The 27,622-nt window shown below is 42.6% G+C and overlaps 1 protein-coding gene across 10 annotated transcripts in view; it reads left to right on the top strand.

The window, feature by feature from the left end:
- ANO1 (anoctamin 1) overlaps positions 1 to 27,622 on the top strand; it is a 70,887-nt gene that overhangs the window by 21,195 nt on the left and 22,070 nt on the right. For 5 of the 10 annotated variants that reach the window (XM_064425942.1, XM_064425938.1, XM_064425941.1 and 2 more), the window contains exons 2-12: positions 8,975 to 9,153; positions 11,705 to 12,031; positions 14,384 to 14,482; positions 15,445 to 15,596; positions 16,839 to 16,893; positions 19,249 to 19,300; positions 21,772 to 21,837; positions 22,334 to 22,389; positions 23,853 to 23,894; positions 26,874 to 26,938; positions 27,480 to 27,614. In XM_064425942.1, the coding sequence (XP_064282012.1) occupies positions 8,975 to 9,153; positions 11,705 to 12,031; positions 14,384 to 14,482; positions 15,445 to 15,596; positions 16,839 to 16,893; positions 19,249 to 19,300; positions 21,772 to 21,837; positions 22,334 to 22,389; positions 23,853 to 23,894; positions 26,874 to 26,938; positions 27,480 to 27,614 (1,228 nt within the window). Of the gene's footprint in view, positions 1 to 2,315; positions 2,391 to 8,974; positions 9,154 to 11,704; positions 12,032 to 14,383; positions 14,483 to 15,444; positions 15,597 to 16,838; positions 16,894 to 19,248; positions 19,301 to 21,771; positions 21,838 to 22,333; positions 22,390 to 23,852; positions 23,895 to 26,873; positions 26,939 to 27,479; positions 27,615 to 27,622 lie in introns of those variants that run through there. The other 5 variants (XM_064425946.1, XM_064425944.1, XM_064425945.1 and 2 more) reach the window with 2 other exon arrangements.

Raw genomic sequence — 27,622 nt, 5'->3', positions numbered from 1 at the left:
ATTAAAAAGCAATCAACTTTGTAAATAGCCATTTACAGCATATTTTGAACAGGTTTATGGAATAAGATACTGTCCTTTAGTGTATCCAAAACAAGTACATTCTAAAACATATTGGTAAAACATGGGGCTTTTTTTCATGCAAAGTATTGTTTTTCTAAGTGTTTTAGTGCTTGTAGATAAGCAATATATTAAAGTTTAATTCCATTTTATTCTATTGTTTAGGGGTTTTTAACACAGAATGGATAAACATTTACCAGATAAATGAGCAGAACATTTTCCTCTTTCAAAAAAGAGAAGACAGAAAGTGAAATATTATTCTGCTAACCAAAACAGACAAAAACCAAAATCAAAACTTGTCTTAGGCTTATAAACTTAATCACAGTTTAGGGGAAAATAAATTCCTTTCCTAAATTCTAGGATGAAACCTTGACCCTGCATAAATAACGAGGTTACATCCTCAATGTCTTTCTCAGGAAATATGAAAACAAATAATGTTTTCTCTCTTTCTCTCTGGGTTGATGTCAAATGCTTGCTCTTGGGAGGAGCTGCTGTTTCCTTTCTTACCCAGAATATCTTTGGGCAGCCCATCACTGACCATGTGCCTGTGATGAATTTTGGGCTCTTTCATGGTGGAGCAGCTGCAGTTTGGGAATTTAAAGATTTGGCTACAGAAAATATATGCTGTTTAAAAATCTATAATTTCTAGTTTTGCTTATTTGGGCCATACTTTTGTGGTGCTCAGAGGTGTTTCCTCAGTGGAGGAGGATTCATTTCTAGTAGTAAGGAGAGAGTGCTGAGGGTTTGTCATGGGAAGAATGATGCCCTTCTGGTGACACTTGTGATTGTTTGGTGATGCTCTTTCTGGGAATGATTTCTCAAAGAATAATGACCAGAAAGATGGAGAGAACAGGAGAATCCTATCTCACACTCTTGGAAACAAAATACTGGACTAGAGTTGCCCTTTATTATTTCTGTTTTCATTAGTGTTTTACATGGTCATCATAATTACAAAAAAAAAAAAATCTTTAGATTTGGTTGGGTTTTTTTTTTTTTTAGGACATCTCTTTGAGTTTGCCAAGATGTCCTCCTTTATACACAGGTTGAGCACAGTCATCTTTCAAAAAAAGTCTGTCTTAGGTTCTTGTGATATGAACTGCTTGGGTTTGTTGTTTGTTTTTTGGGGGGAGCAGTGTTAGGCACCTACACCCTGATGTAGAAATCTGCCTCTTTAAGGACCACGCCTTTGGGATGGATTCTGAGCTCCTTTTGGAAAAGTGCTGCTGCAGAACAGGAACAAGTTAGGAATGAAATGGAGATATTTGGATAGAGATTTTGGCCCAGCTGCCTGTGAGCACCTGCAGCAACCACAGAGCCCTCCACGCTCTGCTTCTTTCCATTGTGCAGGTGACAGCAATTTCATGGCAATTGCCTCTCCTTTGTTTTTGGGCAGGAAATGTACCAGTGTACCTTTGGGTAATCCAGGTTTATTAGTAAGCCTGTCCCCTGTTACAAAACCCACAGGGCAGCTGTTTATACTTAGACTGGATCTTGACTGCTCCTTGGATACCTAGGTGTTTTAGATAATAATTATTGTCCAAAGCTCCTTAAGGAGGAGGTTTGGTGAACCTGGGCTCAGCCCTGCTGTCCTTCTCAGCTTCCCTGCTGAGCTAAACTGCAAAGAATGCCCATCCTCACCATTCCAAGTTTGCCTTTCACCTGGGGGCTGTCAAGAACCCTTACAATGCACCAAAGCAGAGCTGTCTTTGCTGATCACCTTTCCTGCTCCAAGAATTCTGCCACTCTGGGAATCCTAAACAGGAGTGTCCTCTTTTCCTACAGCATCCCCTGGCACAGGGAGAGCTGCCTGGCAGGGATGTGGCACCCTCCCAGATCTCAGCTCTTTCCTAAAAACCAGGGAGCAGAGTGCTTGCTTTCATGGACACTTCTTGGGGCTTCTGCCCCTGGTGTGCTTCAGCTTGGTTCCTGAGGACTGGCACACAAGGAATGGCATTCCCATGGATAGACAGGAGCTAATAGAGCTTTTCCCATCACTGATTTGCATTCTCTTGCTCAGGGAGGGAGATTCTTCCAGCTGCTGGTGGAACTTGCCCCTTTATTCTCTCACACTGGTGGTGTTCCGAGTTAAAACTGCAGGGCTGTGAAGAAAACTCAGGAGAGTCAAGCACAGAGCTGGGATCTCAGCTGGATATCTCCCACCCCCCATCACCCTACCACATCAGCTCCACCTGCCTGGGCACACCCAAAAAATATATATAAATAAGGTGGGGCTGTGCCCTGTAAACCCCAGCCCCAGTGACTGCCTCTCTCAGCTCAAATGTAGAAAAGCAACTCCTGAATGTGGTGCCTGTGGCCCAAACCCTCTTTATCAGGTGAGCAAAGCCTTCTAAGGCATCCATGACTGGGTTTATGCAGCCCAAAAGTCCTCGTGACTTTGCATGGAAATGTAAACACCAGTGCAAATGTCTCAAGATTAGGACTTTAAATGGGAAACCTGAGGGATAAAGAGCAGCTCTGCCAGTCAGCACATGAGCCATGGCTTCAGCCCCAGGCTGCAGTCCATGACTGAGATTTTTTAGAGCAAAACTGGTAATTTTTGGATCCTCATTTCCACATGTTTGGTATAAAGAGGCTTTTGTTACAGCCTGGTAAAGGAAAATATACATCATATTTTAAATGTATCTAGATATCTTTTATATTTAGACTCTGGTGAGAGTTATGGTGGTATCCACTGTCCCAGTAAATACCAATTCTCTCACCATAATCTGCTTTTTAGTATTTTTTTCCTTTCATCTCACTGCTCCCATTGATAAAAACTGCCTTTCCTTGGAACGTACAAACAAAAATAATGAGAATCATAATCCTACAAAATATATTTAATAGTATTCACAAAACATGGATTCAGTGGCTCTCCTATATCTGGCTTTCTTTTCACCCTAACATTGAGCATAGTTTTAGTGCTGATCTTTGTGCAATAGCAACAGAAGCAAATAATATTTTTCTGGTTCCTGGCAGAAGAAGAGTCCTTAACTTAGGTGTATTAGAAATATGTCTGAAAACAGATTTACTAAATAGACCATTAAGTAGTTGTTGGTAGTTGTAGAGAAAAAAGTGAAATTTGTCATGGGATGGGAAGAAGCTTTATGTTTTTTCACAAAATGTGAGATTTTATGGGGTCTGAAGAAACAGGCAGTATTGTTATGGTAGAATTTGTGTTTTCTTGTCATTTACGTGCTGTTGAAATGGCAAAATGTTCATTATCTTTAGAGGCTTTAGGTGGTTTTGCTCTTTGTTTTTACATTTCACAAGGCTTCTGTCAGATCAGGCGTGTGTTCAAGCCCAGGACTGCATCCTGCAAACGGGGTACATAAATCTTTAAAAACAAAAATAGACAGGCATAAATAAAAAATTATGTCATAGCTGTGTGTCCTTCTAACCTGCTTTGAATATGTTGCTGATAATAATAGATCAATAACTTTAAAGCTGCAGACAGCCTTCCAGGAAAGCTGCAGCCCCACTCCAGAGCCCCACCATTCTCAGTAGTGAGGAACAGAGCTAAGCCAGCTGATCATCCAGACAATCCTGCCAGGAGCTGAAGTTTTTCCACCCCTGTGACTCCTAAGCACTGGGCACAAAGTGTCTGAATGGGCTCTGCCCTTCAGCGTGGGTTGTCAGCATCAGGCACATCAAGGTCATTCTGCTTTGGAAGTATTTTTCCTCTGCAAAGGAAACTGTCCACGGAATCCAGGATTTATTTCACTGTTTGAGCTTTTTTTTTTTAATGGATTGGGTCATAACATCATACTTGATTCATTAAGGTAATAACCAGCGCAGATGTAGGCTACAAGTTTTAAAATAAATGGAAAAGCAAAGGAGATGGGCGAGTTCCAAAGTGTCCTACTTAGAGAAGATGAAAGAGGCAGGGTTCACCTTTCTGCAGATGGAAGGGCAGGAGGTATCAACGTGAAAGGTTAGACAGGAGATATCAACATGAAAGGATGGACAAGAGGTAGCAACATCCCTGAAAGGATGGACAGGAGGTATCAACATTAACTTTGCCCCAGGGGAGGTGGGCTCCCTTTTCCTGCCAGGCCAGTTGGTGGTACCAGTGAAATCTGCTGCCTCTCCACCAGCAGCACAGTTGGGGGCAACATCTGGCTGCTGACAGCTGGAGGGGCGAGGGAGAATTTGCATCAAATTGTGATGTGGAGCTAATGAGCTCCTGATGTCAGGACTTTGAGCAGAGCAGAAGTTCAGGACGTGTGCGGGTGTTCCTGGGAGAGCACGGCAGCTCTGTTGGTCCAGGGCCAGTGCCTCGTAAACAGGTGTCAGCATCCCAAAAAAAGAACTGCCCTCCCTGCCAGCAGCGGGTATCCTCGCTGGCATTCCAGCCTGCTGGCTGGCATTCCCGGGCACGGCTCCTGGGGCTGCAGGGCTGACCTGCGGGTCGGAACGAGCCCGGCTGGGCTGGGCTGGGCTGGGCTGGGCTGGGGTGGCACTCTGAGCCTGCCTGGCCTTGCTCTTCCAGGGCTTTGGCCTCCAAATCTGACAGCCTTGGAGCCTATCAGGAGGGGGGGGAAGGAAAAGGAGAAGAGGCAGGCGAATCACTTGTGAGGATGATGTTTTTTTCTTCTTAGGATTAACCTCTGACTTGGGATTTAGGAGATACAGGCGATAGAGAACTGGATGAGGACATGCTGAAGGAGGATCCTGCTGCTAGGGGGCAATATGTAGCAAGCAAAACCCCACTAAAGGAGCTTTATCTCAATATCTTATCTTTTCTTCAAGAAAATAACTTAAATCCAAAAGTCATCCAATGTATTGCACAAGCTAACATTTTTTTCCCGTAGAAAGAGTATACGATAAACAAATATTCAACATTTACTTAGAGGTTGTGTTTGTTTCTTTTACCATATGTATATATATGTGTGCATGACTTTCTTAATATGTTTCCTCGTTACCTGCATGATTCTTAATTTTTCATTCTGAATTGTATCATAGTTTATATAAAGCAAAAAAATAAGGACGTGGACATTTAAAAGCTTGAATCACGTGGTCATGTAACTCTCCTGCTGCTTCACCTTTTTAACTCGGAGGTCTTTGTGACTTTATTTTGTTCTACCACTTTCTTAAACATACTCTCTAGAAGTGAAAACAGGAGGAGACCAGGAAAAAAAGAAAAAGAATACAAGGGAAGTCAGCTTCAGTGACATTATTGGTTTTAGGCTGAGCAGGGAAATATTATATTTGTTTAGATGTACTCATGCTGACTTGATACTAATTTTAGAACTAGTGCAGGGTATTTCTTTAAGAGTTGCATTGCATGAATGCAATTTTTAAATTCATTTTAATGACAAAAATACTTTTTGCCAGGGAATATTCAGTGGCTGTGCATGGTTATGACTATAATGTTAATGGTTGATTGAATCATGGAGAAAATACATTGGTTTCTACAACAGGTTTTTGGTCCTGGTTCACCTGGTCAGCAACGTTCAGTGAAGAAGCATTGTCTGAATGAGGAAAGGTTACAGCACAGTGTGCCAAATTTCAGTGGTGGAAAAGTGGCCATTAATTAATTAGTGTTAATTTTTGCATGATGAGGTTGGGAATTTTAACAGCTGCAACTGAAATTTGAACAGAGGAGGAAGTGGTTTTGAGTTTGAGGGATTTTTTTATTAGTTCAGTCTTGTTCCCATACGGCTCAGAGTGAGAGACTCAGGCATGAGTTTGTGTCCCAGAATATTTGGGGACTTCTGCTGACTCAGAATCCATGGAGCTTTGAGATTGGTTTTATGGCTGTGTTGAAATACATTGAGTGCTTCTTCAAGTCTTTGTTGTAGTGTTTTCTGCTTAATAAATAGAAGAGAGTGGGTTAGTCAGCATTAGAAGGCAGCAAAGCCAGCAGTTTTCATAATGCTCACCTCTTTCAGCTCCCAACAAAGAGATTACAATGTCAGTCTAGCTGAATTAGGACATTATTGTTCTTTTCACTCCTTACCTTTCCTCTTCTATCTTGCCATAAATAATTCTGAGCATGAATTTATTTTGAGATTAAATTATTGTCCTTGTGTAATGTGATTAACATGAAATATTCATGGTTTTAAATCTTTGAAATGCACTACTCCATGTAAAAAAAAAAGGTTTTGTGTTCTGCAACAGAAGGCTTTGACCTCTGCCAAACCAGCACAAGTGAAGTGCTCGTAATCCCTGGGTGTTTGTAATTACCAAAGTGGTTTGGATGGCTTTACTTAGAATTAAATCCTGACATCATCCTTCAGTGCAGAAATCCAACTTGTTGTAATTAAGATTGTATTAAGAAAGCTCTCACAGTTCACATATTTTCCAGTAGTCATAATAAACCAAAATTCCATGATTCATTTCCTACCTGAAGCACTTGTTCTTTCCAATATTGCCAGGCTACTGATGTGTAAACAGGAATGTAAATATCTCCTTGTGTCGGGGGGATTGTTTGGGCTTGCACAATGGTGCTGAATCATCTGAGCAGGTCTCCTTGCTCCGTGCTGGGGCTTAACAAACTCTGCTTGGAAGTGCAGCTTCAGAGCACAGGGATGTCATTTGGGCTCAATGAAGCTTGTGATTTTCTCCTCTGAGCCTATTCTGTCCCAGTGGTGATTCCTAAACTAGCACTTTTCAGTTCACACCTCTGTTATTCGGATTCACAGTCAGTAAAAGGTGCTTCTCTTCTAATACCCTCTGCAAAATTCTGAAATAACTGGGTTTTACTTGGTACACCTGTGAAAAGGAGGGAAAAGAAGAGAGGACTTTTACTGCACTTAATCCACTGTTTTTGCAAGGTTGTTTCCAGCATCCTTCCACATAAAAATGCAGGTTGTTGCAGTTATGAAGTTCCAAAAGTTGTATTATTTTATGAGTATTTTGCAGCCACAGAATAAAGGCACAGGATTCTGCAGCTGCCCACACTTGTTTCAATTCCCATTGTTCAGGGAGCCTGCCCATATGTGCCTGTGAGTGTTGAGAAAAAGAGACCATACACATGTAGGGAATTGGTACAAACATTCCAGCTGTTCCCACGAGCCAGCAGATTTCTGGCTGCACCTCTACATTACCCCCCATCAAAAAAAAGCTCCTTGAGTTGTTACAAACTGCTGTTCAAGTGGCTTGCTGAGTTTGGTGATGCTGCCCTGAGATCTCATCTGTGCTGTCTGTTCTGGCACAGGGGAGTGTTAGAGAAGAGGCAAGAGCAGCAGCCCAGATCTGCAAAGGTGTGGGTGTTCCAGGCTGTGCACATGAATATGTAGAGGGTGATTGCTGCCCAGGTACTATGACGATATTAATGAGCACTGGTGTTCCTGGGAAAGCATCTTGGGGCAGCAGATTGCCCAGAACTGAAATGAACATCAACAGACTCATGGTGTTGGCAAGCTCCAGAGGAGCACAACTGCAAATTCCACAGAAGCATGGCTTTCATAACAGTAATGTTTACCTTTCTCTGATAAGCTCAGGACAGGTGCCAAGGCTTCAGTTGCATCCTCCTCTGCCTGTTGCAGGTTGTTGTCCTTGCTGGCTCCTGCCTTGTTCCCAGGAAGAGCCTGATCAGAAGTGTAGTGATTATTGCAGTGCTCTCCCAACATTCAGATTGGGCCAGGTGTGGTCAAGCTCTGGCCTTCTCCAGGGATGGATAGAGCTTTTTAGCTTCACTGGTTCCTTTCCCATTGTGTGATCACTCTTGTTAGAGAATTGAGATTTTTTTTTTTAATGTTTGGTTGTAATTTCCTTTGTTGCAACTTGTGTCTGTAGTCTCTCACCCTTTTCTCATTCTTCACCAGTGAGAAGAATCTGGCCCAGCTCTGTCTGTACCTGCTCAGTTGGTGGTTGAAGGCAGGAATAGGACCCCCATCATTTGCCTTCCCTCCTTTGGGCTGCATAAGTGAGGGACTTTTTTGGGTTTCCATTTTTCCCACCTGTCAAGACCCCTTGAAGTGGCAACCTTACCCTCCAACTTATCAATTCTGCTCCTCAGTTTCACATCATCTGTAAATTTTCTGGGGAGTGGGATTTTCTTTGTCTCTTCCCTCAACATTATCCCTGAAGTTCACCCAGACCCAGACAGGGTAATTCAGTATCATGTTTTTTTGTTGTTTGGGAAAGCCAATTTAGGATCCATAAATTCTACAATTCTTGCTTTATCTTTACTCTTTAGACAAGCCAGCTCTTCTCCTATGTGATTTAAAAAAAAAAAAAAAAGGTACAATGCTGCAGTATTTTATTTCAGTGACAAAATTAATAAAATCTTGGAACACTTTGCTTTCTATGGCTTGCATAAGTGCCCATATGCAAACCCCAGTTTGCATTCTGTAACTTATGTGGTTGCTCAGTTTGTAGTGAAATTTTTATTTAAAATCCTTTAGACTATCTATATACTTAAACAGGAAATGGAAACCATTCTGATGCCTCCATCAGAAGCAGGCTGAGACAGAGAAACCCCCAGATTTTCAAGACTACTTATTTAAGAATGGTTCAGTAAATCAGATGCAGGATGTAGGTACTTGAGGGAAAACCCTTGACTTAGTTTTTCATCATGAACAAGTTAAAGGAGAAAACGCCTCCTGAAAAGGGAAAGGCACCATGGCACCTATCCTCACCAGCAGTTTTTTCCCTTTCCACCCCCCGTTTTCCTTCTCTTGCCAAGAAATACAGTCATTCCACAAGCCCACAGAGTAAAAACACCCTGAGACACCCATGCAGGATAAAAGTTAACTGAGCTCTCTTCCTCTGGAGGAGGAGGAGACCCAGGTAGGGGTGAAGAGGGCTGGGGAAAGCTGAGAAGGGAGGAAGGGAGAAGGGGTGGGAGCCCTGCCCAAGGGCTCATTGGCAGGAGAGGGCAGGAACAGGATACGTTTCAGCTCTTGGGTGGCTCTGGGAGGAGCAAGTTTGGATTAAAGTGTCTTGGTACAATTGTTCCCTTCCTTCTCAGACGCAGACAGCGAGTTTCATGGGGTGGATTTTCTGCCAGAAGATCTCAGTGAGGCTCCAGAGGAGACAGGAATGAGGGTGAACAAGAAGTACTCCTGTCTGCCTGCTGAGGAGAAGGGCATCCACATCATCAACATCCGAGCCATCGAGGACATCGGCTACGACCAGCACGAGAGCACGGTGAGTGACCTGCTGGGTCACAACAGGCACGCTGCCCCTCGGCTTAGTTCTCATCCTTTCCACTCCCAGGATGCTCTGAAATCCTCTCCCTCTTCTTTTCCCAGGGTGCTGGGAAGGATTGCCACCAGGCACAGCCCATGCTGGTGTGGTGGGGGGTGTTCTTGGATGTGTGAGAAAGGGAAGCTGGTTTAACCTGTAGCATAAAAAGGGGCTGCCTCTTCTCAGAGTAAGGAATCTGGCAATAAGGCTGTGCCAACCTTTACATCTTCCTGCCAGTGCAGAGAAGAACAAAAGAGAATGCCTCAAATTTCATTCAAAAGCCTTTGTTAACATAGAAAACATTAAGCCAATCTTCTCCAGCACACAATAGAAATTAGATTTCCAGGGTCATTAATTGCTCCTTAGTTAAATTCTTTAACACAGATTTTAAAGGGAGTTAGTAATATGAATACCCGGCGTGATAATGACTTGGTTATGTAATTTGAACAAAAAAGAAGTTTATTAAGGTGGAGTGGGCTATACAACAGATTCACTGGGGAAAGAGGTACCAGAAAAAGCAACATGTGATTTATTGTGCTTAAAATTAGGATGGAGCATGGAGGAATGGTTCTGTCAGGGTGTTAAAATCCTCCTGCTGTGGTGGAACTGAAATGTCTTTTTTCTGTCTCGTTCACAGCTGAGGAGACATAAGTTTTACATGGTCTAAGTCAATGCAACTCAATTTAAGCACAGGAGCACTGCAAGAGAATATCTGGCCCATGAGTATCTTTCAGCATTTATACCCCACCCTTAAAATAATCTGACCATTAATTTCTTTAAAACAGAACCAAGTTTTTTGGCTGCTTCCTGTTTGCTGTGGGATATAGCTGTTCTCACATATAAGTGAATTTGTTGAGGCTTTAGTAGCCACAGTGGTGGCTTAGCCTAGTTTTTCAGAAACTGCTGTTTAATTAATTAGTAAGATCAATACACCTTTAAAAAAATTAAACACGGTCCAGTTAATTGCCATTTGTTAATATTTTGTTTCTGTCGAAATTTGCATGAGTTGCCTGCCACAAGCAGACTGTCAGCTTGCTTTAAAAAAATGTTCTGAATTCACAGGTGCATGCCATTAGTCATAAAGCAATTGAAAAGTAATAGTTATTAATGGTCTTTTATATCAAAACTATGCTTATGAACTAAATGAAAATATCTAGGTAGGGCATAAGCATTAACAGACTGCCCTGAAGAGTTTGACAGGGCTAAATAACCTCCCCTGTATTCATGGAATGGGGAATAGAGGCAAGAGGAAAATGAGTGAACTCTCTGGTGGCTCCAAATGCTGTATTATCTTATTATATATTTATTAACCTTGTGTAAAGGGTTTAGTTTAAATGGGAAAGAGGGATGAGATACTAAAGGAAAGGGAAGCAGATAGCAAAGGCTATCTAAAATAATTTACATCTAGTGCTTTATGTATGAAATAAGCAGGTGTGCACATCCCAAATAGATTTTAGCATTTTGCAACTGATGACCAATTGCTCTCTTTTGGAGCACAATTCCTTTTCCCTCCATGGAGAATGGGCATTCTTCTATAAACTTAGAAGCCAGAAAAGTTCCCTGGTGACTGAAAAGAAACTCCTGTGTTGGGTATTTTTTGTGAAAACACATGCCAGTTACTAGTGAAATCCCTTCCTTTTTTTAATTTTTTTTTTTTTTAATATTATGTGAATCTCCAAGGGTAGAATTGTGGATTATGCATGAGAACTGTTATAAAAGTAGTAATAAATTAAATGTCAGTACTTTTTGTTTGTTTGTTTGTTTCTACAGTCGCCCTGTGCAGTTTTCAGATAAATGCTTGGAAATGAAATTGTGTTTTGAGTCGTACCTTTCATGTGTCTTGCAACACTTACCCAGCATTAACCCGGGCTGGGAATAAAGCCATTGCCACCATCAGATTGCATAGTGACATAGGTTTTATAAGTGGGGAAAAAAAAGTGGTGAACTCAATAAGCAGTGACCCCACTTCCCTGGCCACTTTCCATGGCGTTTTTGGCCACGCCGCAGGAGCAGCTGGCTCCCTTCAGTCTGTATCTAAGATGATCTCTTTCTCAGATGATATGGACTTGCAATGATAGATAAGAGAAGTGAGAAATGTTTCCACACGATATTAATCTATTTGTCAGAATTGCAGCCTTGCAGATGTCATGGGTGGAAAAGGACAGACGATCTTAGCGGCAATTAACCCCCAAAGGAGAAAACCAAACCCAGCAAGTAGCTGACTTATGAACCAGTATGCTGGTGATTAGATTAAATCCCAGTCATGCAATCTATTTATTTCTGGCCAATAAAATCTCAGCTGGCTATCAGTAAAATTAAAGGTGTTAACTTGCAAAAATTTTTGGAGTAAGTGGCATGGGGGGACTCCTCCCATCTGCTGTCTGTCTGGAGAGAGGGCTCCAGGCAAAAGGAGCCTTGAAAGGAAAGGATTATCTATTTGGTGCTTGTGTTGGGCTGTGCATTCATTAGCCTTCTCTCTTCTTCTCTCCACACACCCACTCCCCACTTGCAGTTATTAAATTCCCTCTCCAAAAACCCGGATGCTGACTGCAAATACGGGCTGTACTTCAGAGATGGCAAGAGGAAGGTGGACTACATCCTGGTTTACCACTACAAGAAGTCCTCGGCCGGGAAGACTCTGGCCAGGAGACCTCAGCAGAACGATGCCAGTGTCCGCAGCACCAAGCAGGACCAGCCACTGCCGGGGAAGGGGGTGCAGCTGGAGATGGGGGACAGTGAGCCTCACATGGATTACCACGAGGACGACAAGAGGTTCCGCAGGGAGGAGTATGAGGGGAACCTCGTGGAGGCCGGGCTGGAGCTGGAACGCGATGAAGATGTAAGGATCCATTTAAAAGGGTTAGAGAGGGTGCCTGGTGGCCAGGTCCTGGGGGATGCTGAGCTGTCCCTGTGAGCCTGGCTCTGATCAAGGTTGCACAGTCTCAGCTTTCGCAGGAATTGATTGCAGTTCTGGCAGTCAGTGCCATCCTCACCCACTGATTTGGTTGACTTGCACAGGAGTGTGCCATGGTGTTGTAAATGCCCTGATGAGGTGAAGTTTCCTGGCTTTTCTTGGCCAGGATTTGTGGCACACCCACCATTGCAACACGACTGTGTTGTGCTGTCTGGAGGTGAGGCTTAAACCCTCTCTGAACACTAATCCTGGTCTGGTGGGTTTACAGTATGCAGTTGTTTGGATCCTCTGGTAATTCCAGCTATGAGGAGAAAAAAAAATCAGGTACAGGCAGTGTCATCTTTATTCCTCAATATAGGCTTGAGGAGAATTAAATTAGTTCAGGAGGCTCTGGTCCACGCTCCTGCTGGAGCACATGGGTCTGTGTTACAATTTGCTCTTTCCATTCTTAGACGTGAACAGTACAGCATGTAACATCTTCCACCTGCACCCTGAAAACAGGATATTCTATTAAAAGCCCATTAGAACCGTGTAAAAAATGATGTATGTGAAGTGCTGCCAGTGTGTGATTAGTAGAAATAGACACAGCAGTATTAATTTCAAAGAAAGCTGCTACAATTATCTGACCCAACCAATGTGCCCCAGACTCCCGAGAGAGAGGGTAAACGTTTATGCTGGTTTTATTTACAGGATCTAAAAGTTGAGATAAACATTTCGACCTGGGAACAGACTGCAAAAAAATAAATCTGTCACCTATTATTCACAAATTACAGACATTTATTTCTTTTACATATTATGTATACGTAATATATATACTTAACATGGTGCGATGCAAGCAAAGCCCAAAATGTTTCCCCTGTCTGTCTAACAGTGAAAATCAGACTTGCTTTCTGTCCAGCTTGCAGGTTCCTGTAACAAACATGGAGTTTGCCTGTGCCAAGTCATAGACATTGAAATCCTTTGCCAGATGGGAGGTTCCACCTGTGACATGTAATATGATTTCAAATGATGCAGGACTCAGGGGTCAAGCCAGAACACTGTAAAAGAGAAGGAACCCTGTCCTTTCGGTGCAAAACACCAAACCACATGAGATGGAAGTGTAGAGATGAAAGCAAGATTTGGGGATTTACATCAGCTTCCACAGCCAGCATGTCCATGTAGAGGGAAAAGATCTCCAATCACTTGGGCCTGAAAAGCCACAAAGCTGCATTGGAGACCTCACTGATTCCAAAAGAGCAAAGGCTTCTTAAACAGATGGTGTTTAATAAACCACTTAAGCTGTCTTCAGTGAAATGGCTGGATGGTCACACACAAAGAGTTGTGGCCACTGGCTCAATGTCCACAAATAATTGATTAAAACAAGGCCAGGTTGGACAGGGCTTGGGGCAGCCTGGCCTGTCCACGGCAGGAGTGTTGGAACTAGATGGCCCCCGAGCTCCCTTCCAACCCAAACCATTCCATGGTCTTCTGAGTAACCAGTTTCTAGAAAGCGAGTGAGAATACAGCTGTGTGAAAGCTAGTTACTGTAACAACTGAGTTGGTGCAGCAACAGGATTAGAAAGATTAATTGCAGTTTATTTCTTTTCTGTTTGCTGAATGCCTCCTAGCTGGATATCGTTTGTCCAGTGCCTTTGGAATGGCTGCTCCAGGAGGAGCAAACATGGGTGTATGTGGGAGTGCCAGGAGCAAACATCCATGTCCTGCCCTCTAGAACACAGCTCAGAGAATTACTGGGCTGCAGGCAAACCACTAATATTGCCACTGACTTCTGTCCTCCTTTTGCTTTGTTTGGTGGAGTTCTTCCTACTGGCTTTCCTAACTATGATGCTTTAATGGAGATATTCACATTTGATTCTGAGGCTGCTCCTCTGAGGTATGAGCAGCAGGGACTCTCTCAGCCCCAGAAATTACAACACACCAAATCACACCATTTTGGCTGGATGCCTCTGCTTCAAATTTAACTGGCTCAGCCTGTGTTTGTGTCCACAGTCATTAGCTTTTATTTCCCAAACAGTTTTTATCTGTTTAACCTTGTGGTAATTGCTTAGGGAGACAATAGCATTTTTTGAGTCACATTCTATAGCAGCTCAGCACAGTGAGGTGTTCAGTATTTGTCCTGTTGTTAGAAACCAACTCTCTCAAACAAATGAGATGTATCATGTTGGCCCTAATGGACTGTTTGTTCCTTAAATATGCATGAATCACATGGGATAATGCATTTAATTTCCTCTCATCAGTAAAATTTTCCCCTGCTTTTTTTTTTCTTTTTTTTTTAAGACTAAAATCCATGGGATTGGATTTGTAAAAATACATGCACCATGGAATGTATTGTGTCGAGAGGCAGAGTTCCTTAAGCTCAAGATGCCCACAAAAAAGGTGAGTCTTGATTTTCTTGTTTTCCTCATGAAGGCATAGTTTAAACATATGTTCCTCTCAGAGCACTTTAGAAATGCAGACTTCTCTTTCCACAAGCATTTTCAAAACAATTAACTGAAATGCACCAGAAATGAAAGTCACAAAGGTACTTGCTTGGGGCAGCAGAGGGAAAAAGTGGAAGGAAGAATGGAAATTAAAAATTTCTGGCTGCTACCACAGTCTGTACATGATGAGAGTGATTTCTTACCCATTATGTTTTAAAAGAGGTTTCAGCTGATGGTGAAATTTCTGTGTGCCTTTTGGATATTTTTTTTCTCACTTGAAGACTGCTAAATCTGAACACAAGGATAAGAATTTGTCTCGCTGGGTTTAGTGACTATTCATATACACAGTCAGTCAAGTTTGCAGGAGCTGGGGCCACTCAACCACAAAATAAATTACCTTCCAGAATATTTGAAATATCATTAAGGGAATGACAGTGTATTTTCATCAATTCTAAATCACCTGTGATAGATAGCTACCTGCTCAGTGAGCACAGCTCAGAGATGGATTAATATTTAAACACAGACTAAATGCAGGTCCCAGACTGCAGAGAGAAATCCATAATGGAGCCAGAGACAGTCTCCAAGCCCAGCATCATTTATTACAGCACTAAAACCACACTTTTGGTTTGGATTTCATATTAATCCCCATTATTGCCTCACTTACCAGGGATTTTAATCAGAAGCACAATTATATTAAAAAGTCTGTTGTGATCCTGTGGTTCCCTAACCCTTGGTTTGACTTTCCCTTCCCTTTCTTTCTGGATGATTTCAAGAATGTAAACCATACTCCTCGATAGTTTATTGTGATATATTTATCTAATTCTGGTTGATCCCTTACAGTTCACTCTGACCTATGGATTACCAAAAAGCAGTAAAGTTTCACTGTTTGGGTTTTTTTTTTTCTCTTTGCCCCTTCAGGTGTATCAGATAAACCAGACCCACGGCCTCCTGAAAAAGATTAATTCTGTGATTCAAAAAATAACGGAGCCCATCCAGCCCAAAGTAGCAGAACACAAACCTCAGACGGTGAAGCGCCTCTCCTACCCCTTCTCCAGAGAGAAGCAGCACTTGTAAGTGAAAGTCTTCCCTGAATATCCATGTCCACAGGTTCCTGCCTCTCTGACAGCAGCTCAGGCACCAGAGGGTGAATGGGAACATGAACACCAACACTTTGGTGGGCATTGCTGCAAAGAATATTTCCATTTTACAGTAAATTTACTTTTGGGGGGATTTTTTTGGCTTGCTGTTGAGGAATGAGTCTCTGCAGAGAAATCTCTTTAGTGTGTTTTAGCTGATGTTGTGGCACATAATGTGGGTGTGTATAACTGTACACTTCACCTGTTAGGCTGCCAAAAGGGGATTTATAATGTGATTTATGACAGTCTCTTCTCCACATTAAATAAAATGCTCAGTAAAACTTGTAGCCAGAGATGTGGGCTGACAAATTTCAGAATAATTTCATATATCTGGTGTGGGCAGCTGACACAGGTAGTGCCAACCAGGCCTTGCCTTTGAAGTGCTGTAAAGTCAGAGGTGGCTTTGCCATCAATCCCAGATCAGCAAGAACAGCTGTAAATGTGGGTGTAGGGAAAAAAATCACGAGGTAGAGCCCAGCCAAAGCTTCTCCTGCCTTGGATTGCTCTGCTGCTGCTCTTCCCTGGCCAGCATCCCAAAGGAGTCACTTTGAAGGCTGTGTTTATGGATGTGCCAGCTGGAACAAACAGCAGTCCTAGGGCAGGATCTCTTCCCTGCACCCCCAGGGCTTTGAGTGTTCCATCCAGAGATGCAGAGCACTGATGGGCTTGGGCCAGGCAGTGTGTGTGACATCTTGGGCTTGCAGGAAACGTCTTGGTGTGTTTGCTGAGTGTAGGGCATTCCTGGAGGTTCAGGGAAGGTCCAAAAGTGCAGACATGGATGGGCCTCACACTGTTTGCAGGTGGCGTTTCCAGGAACAGCACCTGTGTCTCTGCTGAATGAGGGAAGAAACAGAGGCCTCACAGGGAAAATTAAAGATTACAAGGGGAAATTCAAGGCCAGCAGTGGTCAGGGATTCAGCTTAAATGAGTGTCAACTCTCTCTTTTGTGCTGAAAAACCTATAAAGACATAAACCCAGTGAAATGTATAAGCAGCCTCTTTAAAATGTGGGAGTTGGGTTGGACTTGGTTTTTGACAGGGTTTCTACAAGCTGTTCTTTAATTTGAGCTCTGAGAGATCCCCAGGAGAAATGAAAATATTGAAGGGGTCAACAAGAACAGGAAATTACTGACTTTTTTTTTTTTACCTAATGGGCTTCCTTCTAATGTTTTGACAGATTTGATTTGTCTGACAAAGATTCCTTCTTCGACAGTAAAACCAGAAGCACTATAGTAAGTACTGCCTGTAAATAATTTATGGTGGATATTGCCTCGGTCGTGGTGTTAACAGCTTTACTGCAATGCCTGTTCAAGTTTATCTTTCTTAACCAAATGCCAAGGATCTCCTGTGCCATCAGGTACTGAAATTATAAATAATTCCAGATTTAGCGCTGAGTAGTGTTTGATGCCAACAGGTTGCTGCCTTTTGGAAAATAATTTGTATCTTCTTTCTAGTTCATGGGTAATTTTCTTAGTAGAGATATCACCATCTGGGAATGTTTAGATTTTACCACTCATTCTGCCCACCAGCTGCCTGCACCCACGAGGGATTGAATTTTTTGTAACTATACATTGTTCTTTTTGCAAAATGCTGCTGATTATCCTGAGACAAATTCCAATGAAACAGCCAGGTATTTACAGGGAATATTATATATGTATTTTTTGGGGGAAATTCTCTGTAGTGGTGGTATTGAAAGTATTAAGGTTGATGGCTTTTATCTGACTTACAGAACATAAAATAGAGGTGAGGAAGAAGGTGTCACTTCATTTATAGCCACCAAAGGAGGAATTGAAAGGCCAGCCCGTGTGATATCCAGGGCAGCTGGAAGGGGCCGTGCCAAGCAGCCCTGGCTGCAGCACATTTCAGAGGATAACAGGGACTCTTTGCCCCATTCCACTGCTCCTAACTGGTGCCTTGGAATGTGACTGCCAGCATGCTTTTATCTTATATTTAACTTCAGCCTTTTGGGACGCCAAGTGGTTTCCTAAAGAGCTTATATCCCAATCAGAGCTGCCTTTCACTGCTGTGGTGATAAGGGCTGTAAGATACCCAACTTCCCTTTCCTGCTCTGAAATTCCAGCTTATTCCACAGTGTAGCTCCCCACCAGCCTGAAGAGCAGAGGTTTGATGTGAGCACTGGTTATGGGGGCAAGGTGGAGGCAGATGCTGGAGCACAGAAATGGGGAAGCCTGGCTTTTGTTTGTAGGCTTTCTTTTATATGTCCAGATGTGTAGGGCAAAAACCTTGTAAGTACAAGGAACTCAACAAATTAAGAGTTCAAATTCATGACAGGCTGAGCAAGGCATCAAGACAAAATGGCTCCATGGAACAAGAGGGTGAGCAAGACTGACTGGAAAATGGACTGAAGCAGGAGCTCAGAGCAGAGGCTGAGAGGGAAAGGAGGCACAAGGATTTTTTGAACAACTGAAGGAACACTGGGCATATAAGAATAATGCTGGTGCTTCTTTCTGTGAAATCCCTGCAAATCACTCAGTAATGAAGAACATATTGAATGTTTCCCAACATAATTTTATTCTGTGTGCATTGCTGTTTGTATTCTTCTTTCTTAAAGTTCTCCCCTGCCTTTCTCAAATGTATTTTTGAACCACAGTGCAAATATTGACCCTTCCACCTACTGCAAAATGAACAGGAATCTAGTCACTACCCATGAGTCTTTGATGAATAGAAAGTAAGCCAAAGACCTTTTAGTTATTAAAAAAAGAAAATAAAAAAAATGTATTATATAACTGGAAATCTCTCTGTGACAGCCCTTTAATTCACCGGGGTTACAAGACGACAGACTGGGGATGAGCTGTGGGACTTGCCCCGGATGCCCTCACTTGCTTCCTCCAGTGAATTGGGCAAGAGTCAAGTTAGCACACAGATAAGGGAGCTGGAAAGCAGTCCCCAGCTCCCCCGACAGGCCAGGCAGTGGGCAGGAGGTGCCTTTGCTCCAGGTTTCCCTGTGCTGCCTGCTTGCCCTGCCAGAGAGCACCGCTGCACAGGAGCAGCCAAAAGCTGAACCTCGCAGGCAGCCTGCTGAGCTGTGCAAAGGTTACTTGACAATAAATGCAATAAATCCCAAAATAAATACATCTGTTTTGCCGCTGAGGTCAGGCAGGCTCAGAGATGTTAAGGTCAGCCTGTGTTAGTCCAGTTTGATAAACGGCTGCGTGCCGCGTACACGCCGTGAGCCCGGAGCTCCCGCAGCTCCTTGGGATGGAGCCAGCCCGTGCTCTTGGAGGCCAGGGTAGAGCTGCTCCAGGTGGAAGAACACCCCTGCGCTCTAATCGATGGCTGACATGAGCAAAAATTGCATTTCTGTTATGCCAGGGGGTAGATGTAACCCTGGTTGCCCCCATCAGTTCTCCTGGTAGCTGACTATTTAGCTAAGCTTTTCTCTCCCGTACAGAAAGCACGGCACACAGAGCTCTGAGCCCTGCTCTCCTGAACACCATGACTTTTATTAAAGAGTGATGACTTCATCCGCATCTTGGTTCGGCCAATATTTGAGCTGTACACAAAAAAGATTGTGCTCTTCACTGGTGGTGTGTGAAGTAAACCTGTCTTTTCTTCTGCTTCTGTAGGTTTATGAAATATTGAAAAGAACGACGTGTACCAAAGCGAAATATAGCATGGGTAAGGAACTTTATTTAGCTTTAAGATCAATATCTTTTTCAGATATTGAAAATAATTGTATGTTGTAAATGGCTGTGGAGTTTAGGTTTTCCCCCTGCTTTCTAATTCAATGTATGTGGATGTAATTGTTTTATTTGGAAATCTGATTCAATTTATTCAGCTGTTTGACATTTTCTCAAATGTGAATTTATAGATTAAATTAAATGGTGAGTATGTGGCCCCTGCAGATGTGACTTAGGATGGATGGTGACATAAACCAGCAGATGAGATGTGCTCTGTGTTCTACACTCCCTGAAATGGATTGAGGGTGTTTCTGTAAAATCCAATACCTGCAGTGAAAGTCTGTGGCTTGGCCCATTTCGTTCAAGCAGGAACCCCACATTTTATAGTGGGATAGTTTTCCAGTGACTTGAGGGGAATGGTCTTAACTGGTGACTGTCCTGAGTGGAACTGAGATGAGCCCCCTGGAGCAGCCAGGGGCCAAGGCTTGCACTAGAACTGGGCACCTCAGCCCTCAGAGAAGGTGCTGCAACTTAGGGGATGTGAAATTTGTGCTACCATGAGAGTTTTAGGATTTCAGCCCTAGGGTTTATGCTGTAAGAATTAAACTCATAATAAAAATGAATTGCAAATCAGGCCACATTAAAGGTTTGTTGGCAGCTGATCCTGCTCAGCTGCTATATACTTTATTTTATACATGATACACAGATACACTTGACTGCGGGACCAAAGTTAACAGATAGTTAATGGTAAATCCAAACAAATAAGGTGGAAGGGTGAATTCTCAAACAAAGTGAGAAAAGTACGTAAACATGGAAGAAAATGTTTGGTAACTGTTGAAATCTGTTATGGCATGTATTTGCCTACGAGAAGTTAAATAAAACGATAGGAACTTGAATTACAGGTAGTTCTGTTCAATATTGACCCATCAGCTGCTTAAAAAGACATCAAATAACAGAAGAACAATTACGCCACAAATTATTTCCATGCTTTGACTTTTGTGTTGAAGTAACAACACACAATGCACAATTGTTGACTCCTAATATACACTAAAATTTGGTGTCCAGCCAGTATTAACAGAACTGCTGTTCTCTGTAGCATGGGAAATTCAAATTATTCTGTGACTTTTGAGACCCCTTCCGAGTCTGGTGCTGGATCATTTTCACTGGAAATTACATCTTTGGACTCTTGAAAGGGGAAGGTCACACAGCTCAGTTTAAATTCTTGCCTTGGAGTTGGTTTCTCAGTTGATTTTTTTTTCTTTTTTGGTCCAGTAAATGGGAAGCACAGTAGGGATTAGTTGAATAGGGAAGACACTCATGTATGGTAGAGTGTTAGGATTCCTGGATGGTTCTTCTACCTGAGACTGGCAAGGCCACACAATATTGCTAATAAAAATGCCATAAACTCAATTAGCTCCTTTGTGTTCCAGTGCTGGAATGCTGGGTTACAACCCAGCAGAGGTGGCAAACAGATTTAAACAAACACAGATAATGCTGCAGGAAAAAAAGCAGCTGCCCAGGGGAACACTGCAGCCTTTGTTATTTATTGGGAAAATTTTTTGAAAATGTGAATTTGGCTTCACTGTTAAATCCAGATCTGTAATAGAAGGGGACTATGTAGCTCTTCTCACAGCCCTAGAAAAATAATTTATCAGCTCACCAGTTGTTCCTGCCAGGAGTGTGGAAACATTTGCAGACAATTCATAGACCTGTATAATCTTAAATAGGGCTTTGAAAATTAATATCAGTATCTGCAAGTTACTGAGCACTCCTGGAGCTGCTCCTCCAGCAGGTGATTAGTATCTTGAAAACGTTAATGAACTTGAACAATCCTCATTTCAAGAGCAATCAAAAATTACTCTGCAGTGAGCTGGTTCCTATTTCATAGTCCTGTTCCTTCACAACCAGTCCCACACTCTTTTCTTAGCCATGAGCTGACAGGCAACATGGAGCACACCAGAACACCTCATTTTTTCTTTTCTTTTTTTGAGTCTTTTCAAATCCTTCCCAATGCCAGTGGCCAGATTTATATCTATTATTTTTTTTTCAGTTGGCATTAATCACCGTTGCCCTGCACAAAGACAAGTGCTTGACTTAGCTCTGACTCAGCACCCAAAACTGGTTCATTCAATCCCCAAATGTATGTTCACGGGCAACGTGACGCCTCCAGACGTGGTGCACAGAATTGGAAGCAGCTCTGTTAAAGCCAGCAGCTGCAGGAGGAAAGAAGATTAGGGAATTAATGAGCTACAACCCTCCAAAGGCCCAGGTCCAGGCACCCTTGGGGATGGTGCAGAACTCCTCCAAACTTCCACACCAACTCCTCCCTCCGGCCCCCAGTGGAGGAGTGACACCACCCCTCGGAAAGGCAGGACTCCTCCCAGTCCCTCGTGCCACAGACATTTAATAGATGAAGCACTAATTGCTTTCAGCCTCATGCATGTCACTAATAAACGGCTGTGTAAACAGGGAAAGGAGAGGGAAGAAAGAAGGAAACTGCCCTTTTAAATAAAAGACGAAAATGTGGTAAATATGGTAAGTATTACGCCAAGGTCTTCGCAAAGGCTTTCCCTACAATTTCTCTGATCAATCTGAAACCTGAATTCAAAACTTTGTGTGGGTGATGCGTGTGAATGTGGGTTTCCCTATGCCAGCAATTCCAGCCATATTCTCCTTGTGATCCAGCCTTCTGCTACACTTTCAAATCTTCAGGCTTGCCCTTAAATCAAACTGACTTTTCAGAAAATGTAATTTATTTTAATGACTAATTCCAAGTCATTGGCTTCTAATTCTTGATTCTCAAATATATATGACTTCCTCTTGCTCTCTGCAGTTTTCCATTTAATAAAATGAGTCATGTATAATAACCTATATGATTAAAAATGAAACTACATGGAAAGGAATAAGATGGCAGCAAAATCATTATCTGATCAAATGGCTGTTATTTTGAGGGAAATCTCCTGGAAGGATGATGAAGTGAGGCTGTCTAATCTTGAAATTATAAATAACTATTATGTTTTTATTTTTCAAGGGATCACCAGCCTTCTTGCCAATGGAGTTTACAGTGCTGCATATCCTCTGCATGACGTAAGTGGTCTTGCAATATATTTTACACATCTGCTGTCTGTCACCAAGAAATCCCTCATGTGTGACGTGTTGGTGGCATCATCCCAAACATGACTGACTTTCTTCTCACTTGTGTCATGACTGCAGTAACTTCTGCATGTTGTTTCCATCCCTCTGCTCCCTTTTAAGGAATTCCCCACCTTGGTTCTACCTCCGATGATCACAAATTTGAACGCAACAATAGAAGAGTTGTTACAGTGTTTTAGCAAATGAAATTCTTCTGTTGTTTCCTGACCTTCTGCCCCCAAGATCTCTGGCACCACTGCCAGGAAACACATTTATTACCAGGGCATCAAGCAGCTGGTTCCCTTGGCCACATCTCCCTGTGGAGGCATCAGTAGCTGTGTGTCCATGCAACCAGGAAAAACCATAAGCAAGGATCTGATGTCACACATTCCATGGGGCTGGATGTGACTGGAGACCTTCCTGCTGATGAAATCTGCTTCTGAGCAGCTCAGTGAGATGTCAAGAATGTGTTCAGAGGGTCAGTGAGAGCTCAGGAATTCTGGTGGCACTCAAGGCAAGCCAGGGACCCCCATCCTGTCAGAGGTGCACAGAGCTGGGTGCTGGTGTCCTTCTGATTTAGAGGCTCAGGGTGCAACTAGAACTGACAAACACACGCTCTCAGCCTGCAGAACAGCTTGGCAGATGTCACAGGGACTTGCTGTCACACTCCTGGTGCCTGAGCTGAGTGTGAGTGCCCAAGGGCTGTGGAGCCCAGTGCTGGTTTTCTGGTCTGGCATTTGAGGCTGAAGTGTGTCTTCCCGATTTTCTGCTCCCCACACTCTCACTGGTTTTACACGGGCCTGTGAGAGCTTTATCTTGGAGCACCCAAGAGCATAGCAGCCTCTTTGTCTGCCTGATGTTTGTCATACATGTCAGGGCTCTCAAAGTACAGCAGTGCTGTGTAGAAATCGAGAAAGTAAGATTAAATAAACTTCTCTTCCTGTTCTAGCCTCACATCTTTGGACAGCTGCTGATAGTCTTGTATAGAAGTTATTTATTGTCTTAGTTTGCTCAAAAAATAGCTCCAAATTAAAACCTCAAATCTAATCAGCCCTGAGTGTTTGGAGAGTCTGGAGAGGGAGCAGCTCTCTCAGCTGGTTCCTTCTCTTTCCAGTGGACTGAGCTGAACCCCAAATGCCATGGCAATACCGCATCCTTTCCCTCGACATTTTTAGGCCATCTTTATCACTTATTCATTCCTTTTCCCCCCATGACAGACCCTATTGCTCTTTCCTAATGTGCCCGACGACAGAAGACAAAGTGTGCCGTGACAAATGGGCTCCTAAAATACAGCATTATTTTACAGATTGCTTTTTCTGGTTTTGATGCATTAAGTGAGTGGGAGACGTGGGTATGCAGGATCAGAGCAGTTCTTGGCACAACCCGCTGGATGACGCAGATTTTCTCTCTCTTTAAAGGGTGACTATGAAGGTGAAAACGTGGAGCCCAATGACAGAAAAGTAAGTTGATGAACAGGGGGGTTTGACATACACACAAGAATCCCAGTCTGAAGAGTCACCTGTTGGAATCTGGATGTTTTTGCCAAAATCCCACAGAAAATACTGCAAAAAGGCACTAAATGCCAAGCAGTTTAAGAAAATAAGTGCTTTGCAGCATTTAAATTTGCCCAAATGTGGAATGTAGTGTGAATATGTATGAAGTACCCAGCTCAGTAATGATACATTTCATGCCACATTGGTAAGAATATTGACATATGTTCAGATAATGTCATTTCAGGCCAGGTCTGATGAGAGTATGCTCAGTCATATTCTGCTGTCTTTATTGGGCATAAATCCTGCTTCATTCCATGCCATGAGGATCAGAATTAGAGGAGTGGGAGGCAAAGGCAGTTTATGCACATAAGCATAAAAGTGATTGGGAAAGAAAAATATTGAATGTTATTTAGGAAAAAGGGGTCCTCAACAATGTTTTAGTGTGTGCTCTGCAGCCAGATCCTGTCCTATGGGTGTACACTGAGGCAATGCATGGCTTTTTGCTGAAGTTAATGCTTTAAATTGTGGTTTTATTGTCTGTATAGTGAAAGACATTTGTTCACTGTTGTAAAACAACTAGGAATTATCCTAAGGAAGTACTTTTCTTAAGGAAGTAGGAAGTAGTACTTTATAGTAAGGAAGCATGAACAAAAAAACAAATTTTGCACCCTTAGTGGAAATGCTGATTTCTTAAATGCAAAGCTCAGTGACTTCATCTTCCCCATCACTCTTCCCCAAAGAAGGGTGGCTTTTGTCTGTGTATCAGACAAAAACTGAAGTGGAGAGGTGACCACCAGTTCTCTCAGAAGGAGCTACTAAATTTGGGTGTTGTATATGCTGGGGTTTCAGTCCTGAAACTTTGCCTTTCCTGTTTGTTTTATAATTTTTTTTGCCCCTCCAAAGAAATGCTCTGAACATTCAGGTCATAGGAAAAGCAGATTTAAAGACCTTGAGGCTTTATATATAAAAATAGGTTCCAAAAATTGACACTGTACTAGTCCTTCAGGTGCAAATGGCTCATCAAAAGGCAGTGAATATTATTTCCCTCCCTCTATTGATTTGTGTTAAAAATACCACACATCTGTCTTTTCATTATTAAGCAACGCATCACTCAACTAAAAATAGGATGAAAGTCCATGCTTTCTGAAAGTGTCCAGATTATCTTCTGCATTACTAACATCTCAAACCTCACAAATTCGCTAATTTCAGAAGTTCATTGTGTGCTTGGAAGTGTTTACTTTGGTTTTTGACTTTCAGTTCCATCAAATAATCTTTTGGTGTGTTTTGGCATGTCTCTTCTGGTTTCTTGAAGCTTTCTTTAATCTTATCCAGCACTAGGCCAGGCCTGTGCCTTTTTTAACAAGAAAATTGAAGATTTGAGGCCTAGAAATGAAGTAAATATTTAGGTCTAGTGTGCTGATCTCCTCTAATCATGTCTTTGAAGCTGTGCTTTGAATATCAGGCTGATAAATGTCAGGATAAATGAGATAATTCATTTGTACTTTAGACACAAATCTGGTTTCAAGTTGCACAAAACTAAAACATGGCACTGATGCAAGATCTCCTCAGCTTAGTGTTTTCCTGATATGCCTGACCAGCTTGGATCACAGAAAAGGAATCTAATTTCCAGCATGCACTTCGTTTTAAAGATTAAATTGAAATATATGTATATAGAAGGAAGGGGCTCAGCTAGGGCTGCATGTGGATGTTGAGGTGTCCCAAATCATTGCTTCCCAGACACAGGCAGTTGGCCTTGAACCTTTGGAAAATGTGGTTGAAAGAAACCTAAAGCAGAATAAAAATAAAATTTGCAAGAATGTTGCTGTTTAACAAAGGCCTGCTGTTAAGTTTCAGTTCCTGCCCTTACTTTGTAAGGAAATTAATAATGATTAATGATTTTGAGTTTCAGAGGGGAAAACCTACATCCCATTTACATTTTTGACGTCATATTTCTGTAAAAGCTGAGAAGTTGCTTTGTTGGTTTTTTTGGGTTTTTTAATGAGTCAAGCCATTTGTATAAGTACAGCAGTTCAGCTTGGAAATTCTCCGTTAATGGTTTGGCAGGAGAATTCCAAAATTGCTGTAGAAACGTGGTTTGCTCTGGGACTTCTCTGTGATCAAGTGTGAGCAGGAGGAATGGGCATGGGCAGTGGCCAGGCTCTGGTCTGCCCTTTTCTTTTTGCTGCATTTCACTGGAGACATGTAGGAGTTTGACATCTGTCAAGTTTCCCATGATAAAATAGCCTGGAGTTTAGGGAATAACATCCTGTTTTGTCTAGGAACAAGATTCATCCTGTTGCCCTCCCTGTACTGATACTGGTTCCCCATTGAGTTTCATTTCTTGTTCACTCCGTTGTCTGAATTGAATGAGGGACGAAAGTGAGGTTTGAGAAGCACTACTTATATATTTTACAAAATAGAGGATAAGCTGAAGGTCTTAGAGGAACCTATTTTTGTGAGGCATTCAGTTCTGCAAATCAGTAACGGGGATCATTGTTTTCTTTGGCCCACATCCTGACAAAGAGGAAGAGTGGAAATCGTTGGCTTCTTGTGGTTTAAACTTGAAGAAAAATTTTAAATGCAGCCTTTAAGGCACCTCAGCCCAGCACCTCTTGCTGGATGCTGGATTACAGTGAAATGGGCTGAGGCTGAGGCTGGATGTCAGGAGAAGGTTCTTCCCCCAGAGGGTGGCTGGGTCTAGGGATCACAAAACCAGCACTGCTGTCCCTGTCTCTGCTGTAGGTGTCCATCAGTCCAGCTGCTGAAGAGCCTTTCAACGTGCTGGAATTCATCTCCCTGTTGGAGCGTGCCAAACCATGGCATTTACTTTTAATATTTAATTCAGGCTGCATGTGTTGGCAGGATGTGGGCTGAAACCTGCGGCGGCCAGAGGAGAGCCCAGCGCTGCTTCAGCGCTCACCTTTCTCCTGCCTTTCTGTTTTCCAGCTCCTGTGTGAGGAGTGGGCGAGCTACGGAGTGTTTTATAAATACCAGCCCATCGACCTGGTGAGGTGAGAGTTCAGCCCTGGGCATGGAGTTTCCACGGGGCGGAGATGAAGCTCTGCAGGGATGCTCATGCCCTGTGCCCCTGGGGGGTTGCTGCCCTCACCCTGGGGTATTCCAGAGAATGGGAAATTCACTGGGAGAGCAGGAGTTTTCTGTGAGTTTAGAACATGCTGATATATCCCACATAGAGTGAAAGCTTGCGGGGTATATATTTTTTTTTTGCTCATGATAAGACTCTCTGAAGAAAATGAGGTGCCTTTCTAAGAGGATTCACTCACAGAAGGTCCAAAGATACCAATTTGCACAGCAGAAACACAGTGGGGGGAAAAAATGAGCAGTGGGACAAACTTGTTTTCAGGGTGCCTGAATCTCAAGCATCATGAGAAAGAGAGTTCTCTGAGAAGAAAAAAATTCCCACAGGTCATCAGATCTTACTTTCTCCATGCCTAATCCAGATGTGATTCATAATTTTAGCCACGTTATATTTTAAGAAATAGGAAACATGTCTCTCTCATTTCTTTCTCTTTTTTTCTAAATGTATTTCAGAAAATACTTTGGAGAGAAGATTGGGCTATATTTTGCCTGGCTGGGAGTTTATACACAAATGCTCATTCCAGCTTCAATTGTAGGGATTATCGTTTTCCTCTATGGCTGTGCAACTGTGGATGAGAATATACCCAGGTAAAATG

Source organism: Passer domesticus, chromosome 6 (assembly GCF_036417665.1).
Source record: "Passer domesticus isolate bPasDom1 chromosome 6, bPasDom1.hap1, whole genome shotgun sequence".
Taxonomy (NCBI): Eukaryota; Metazoa; Chordata; class Aves; order Passeriformes; family Passeridae; genus Passer; species Passer domesticus.
This window is presented reverse-complemented; position numbering and strand designations above follow the sequence as displayed.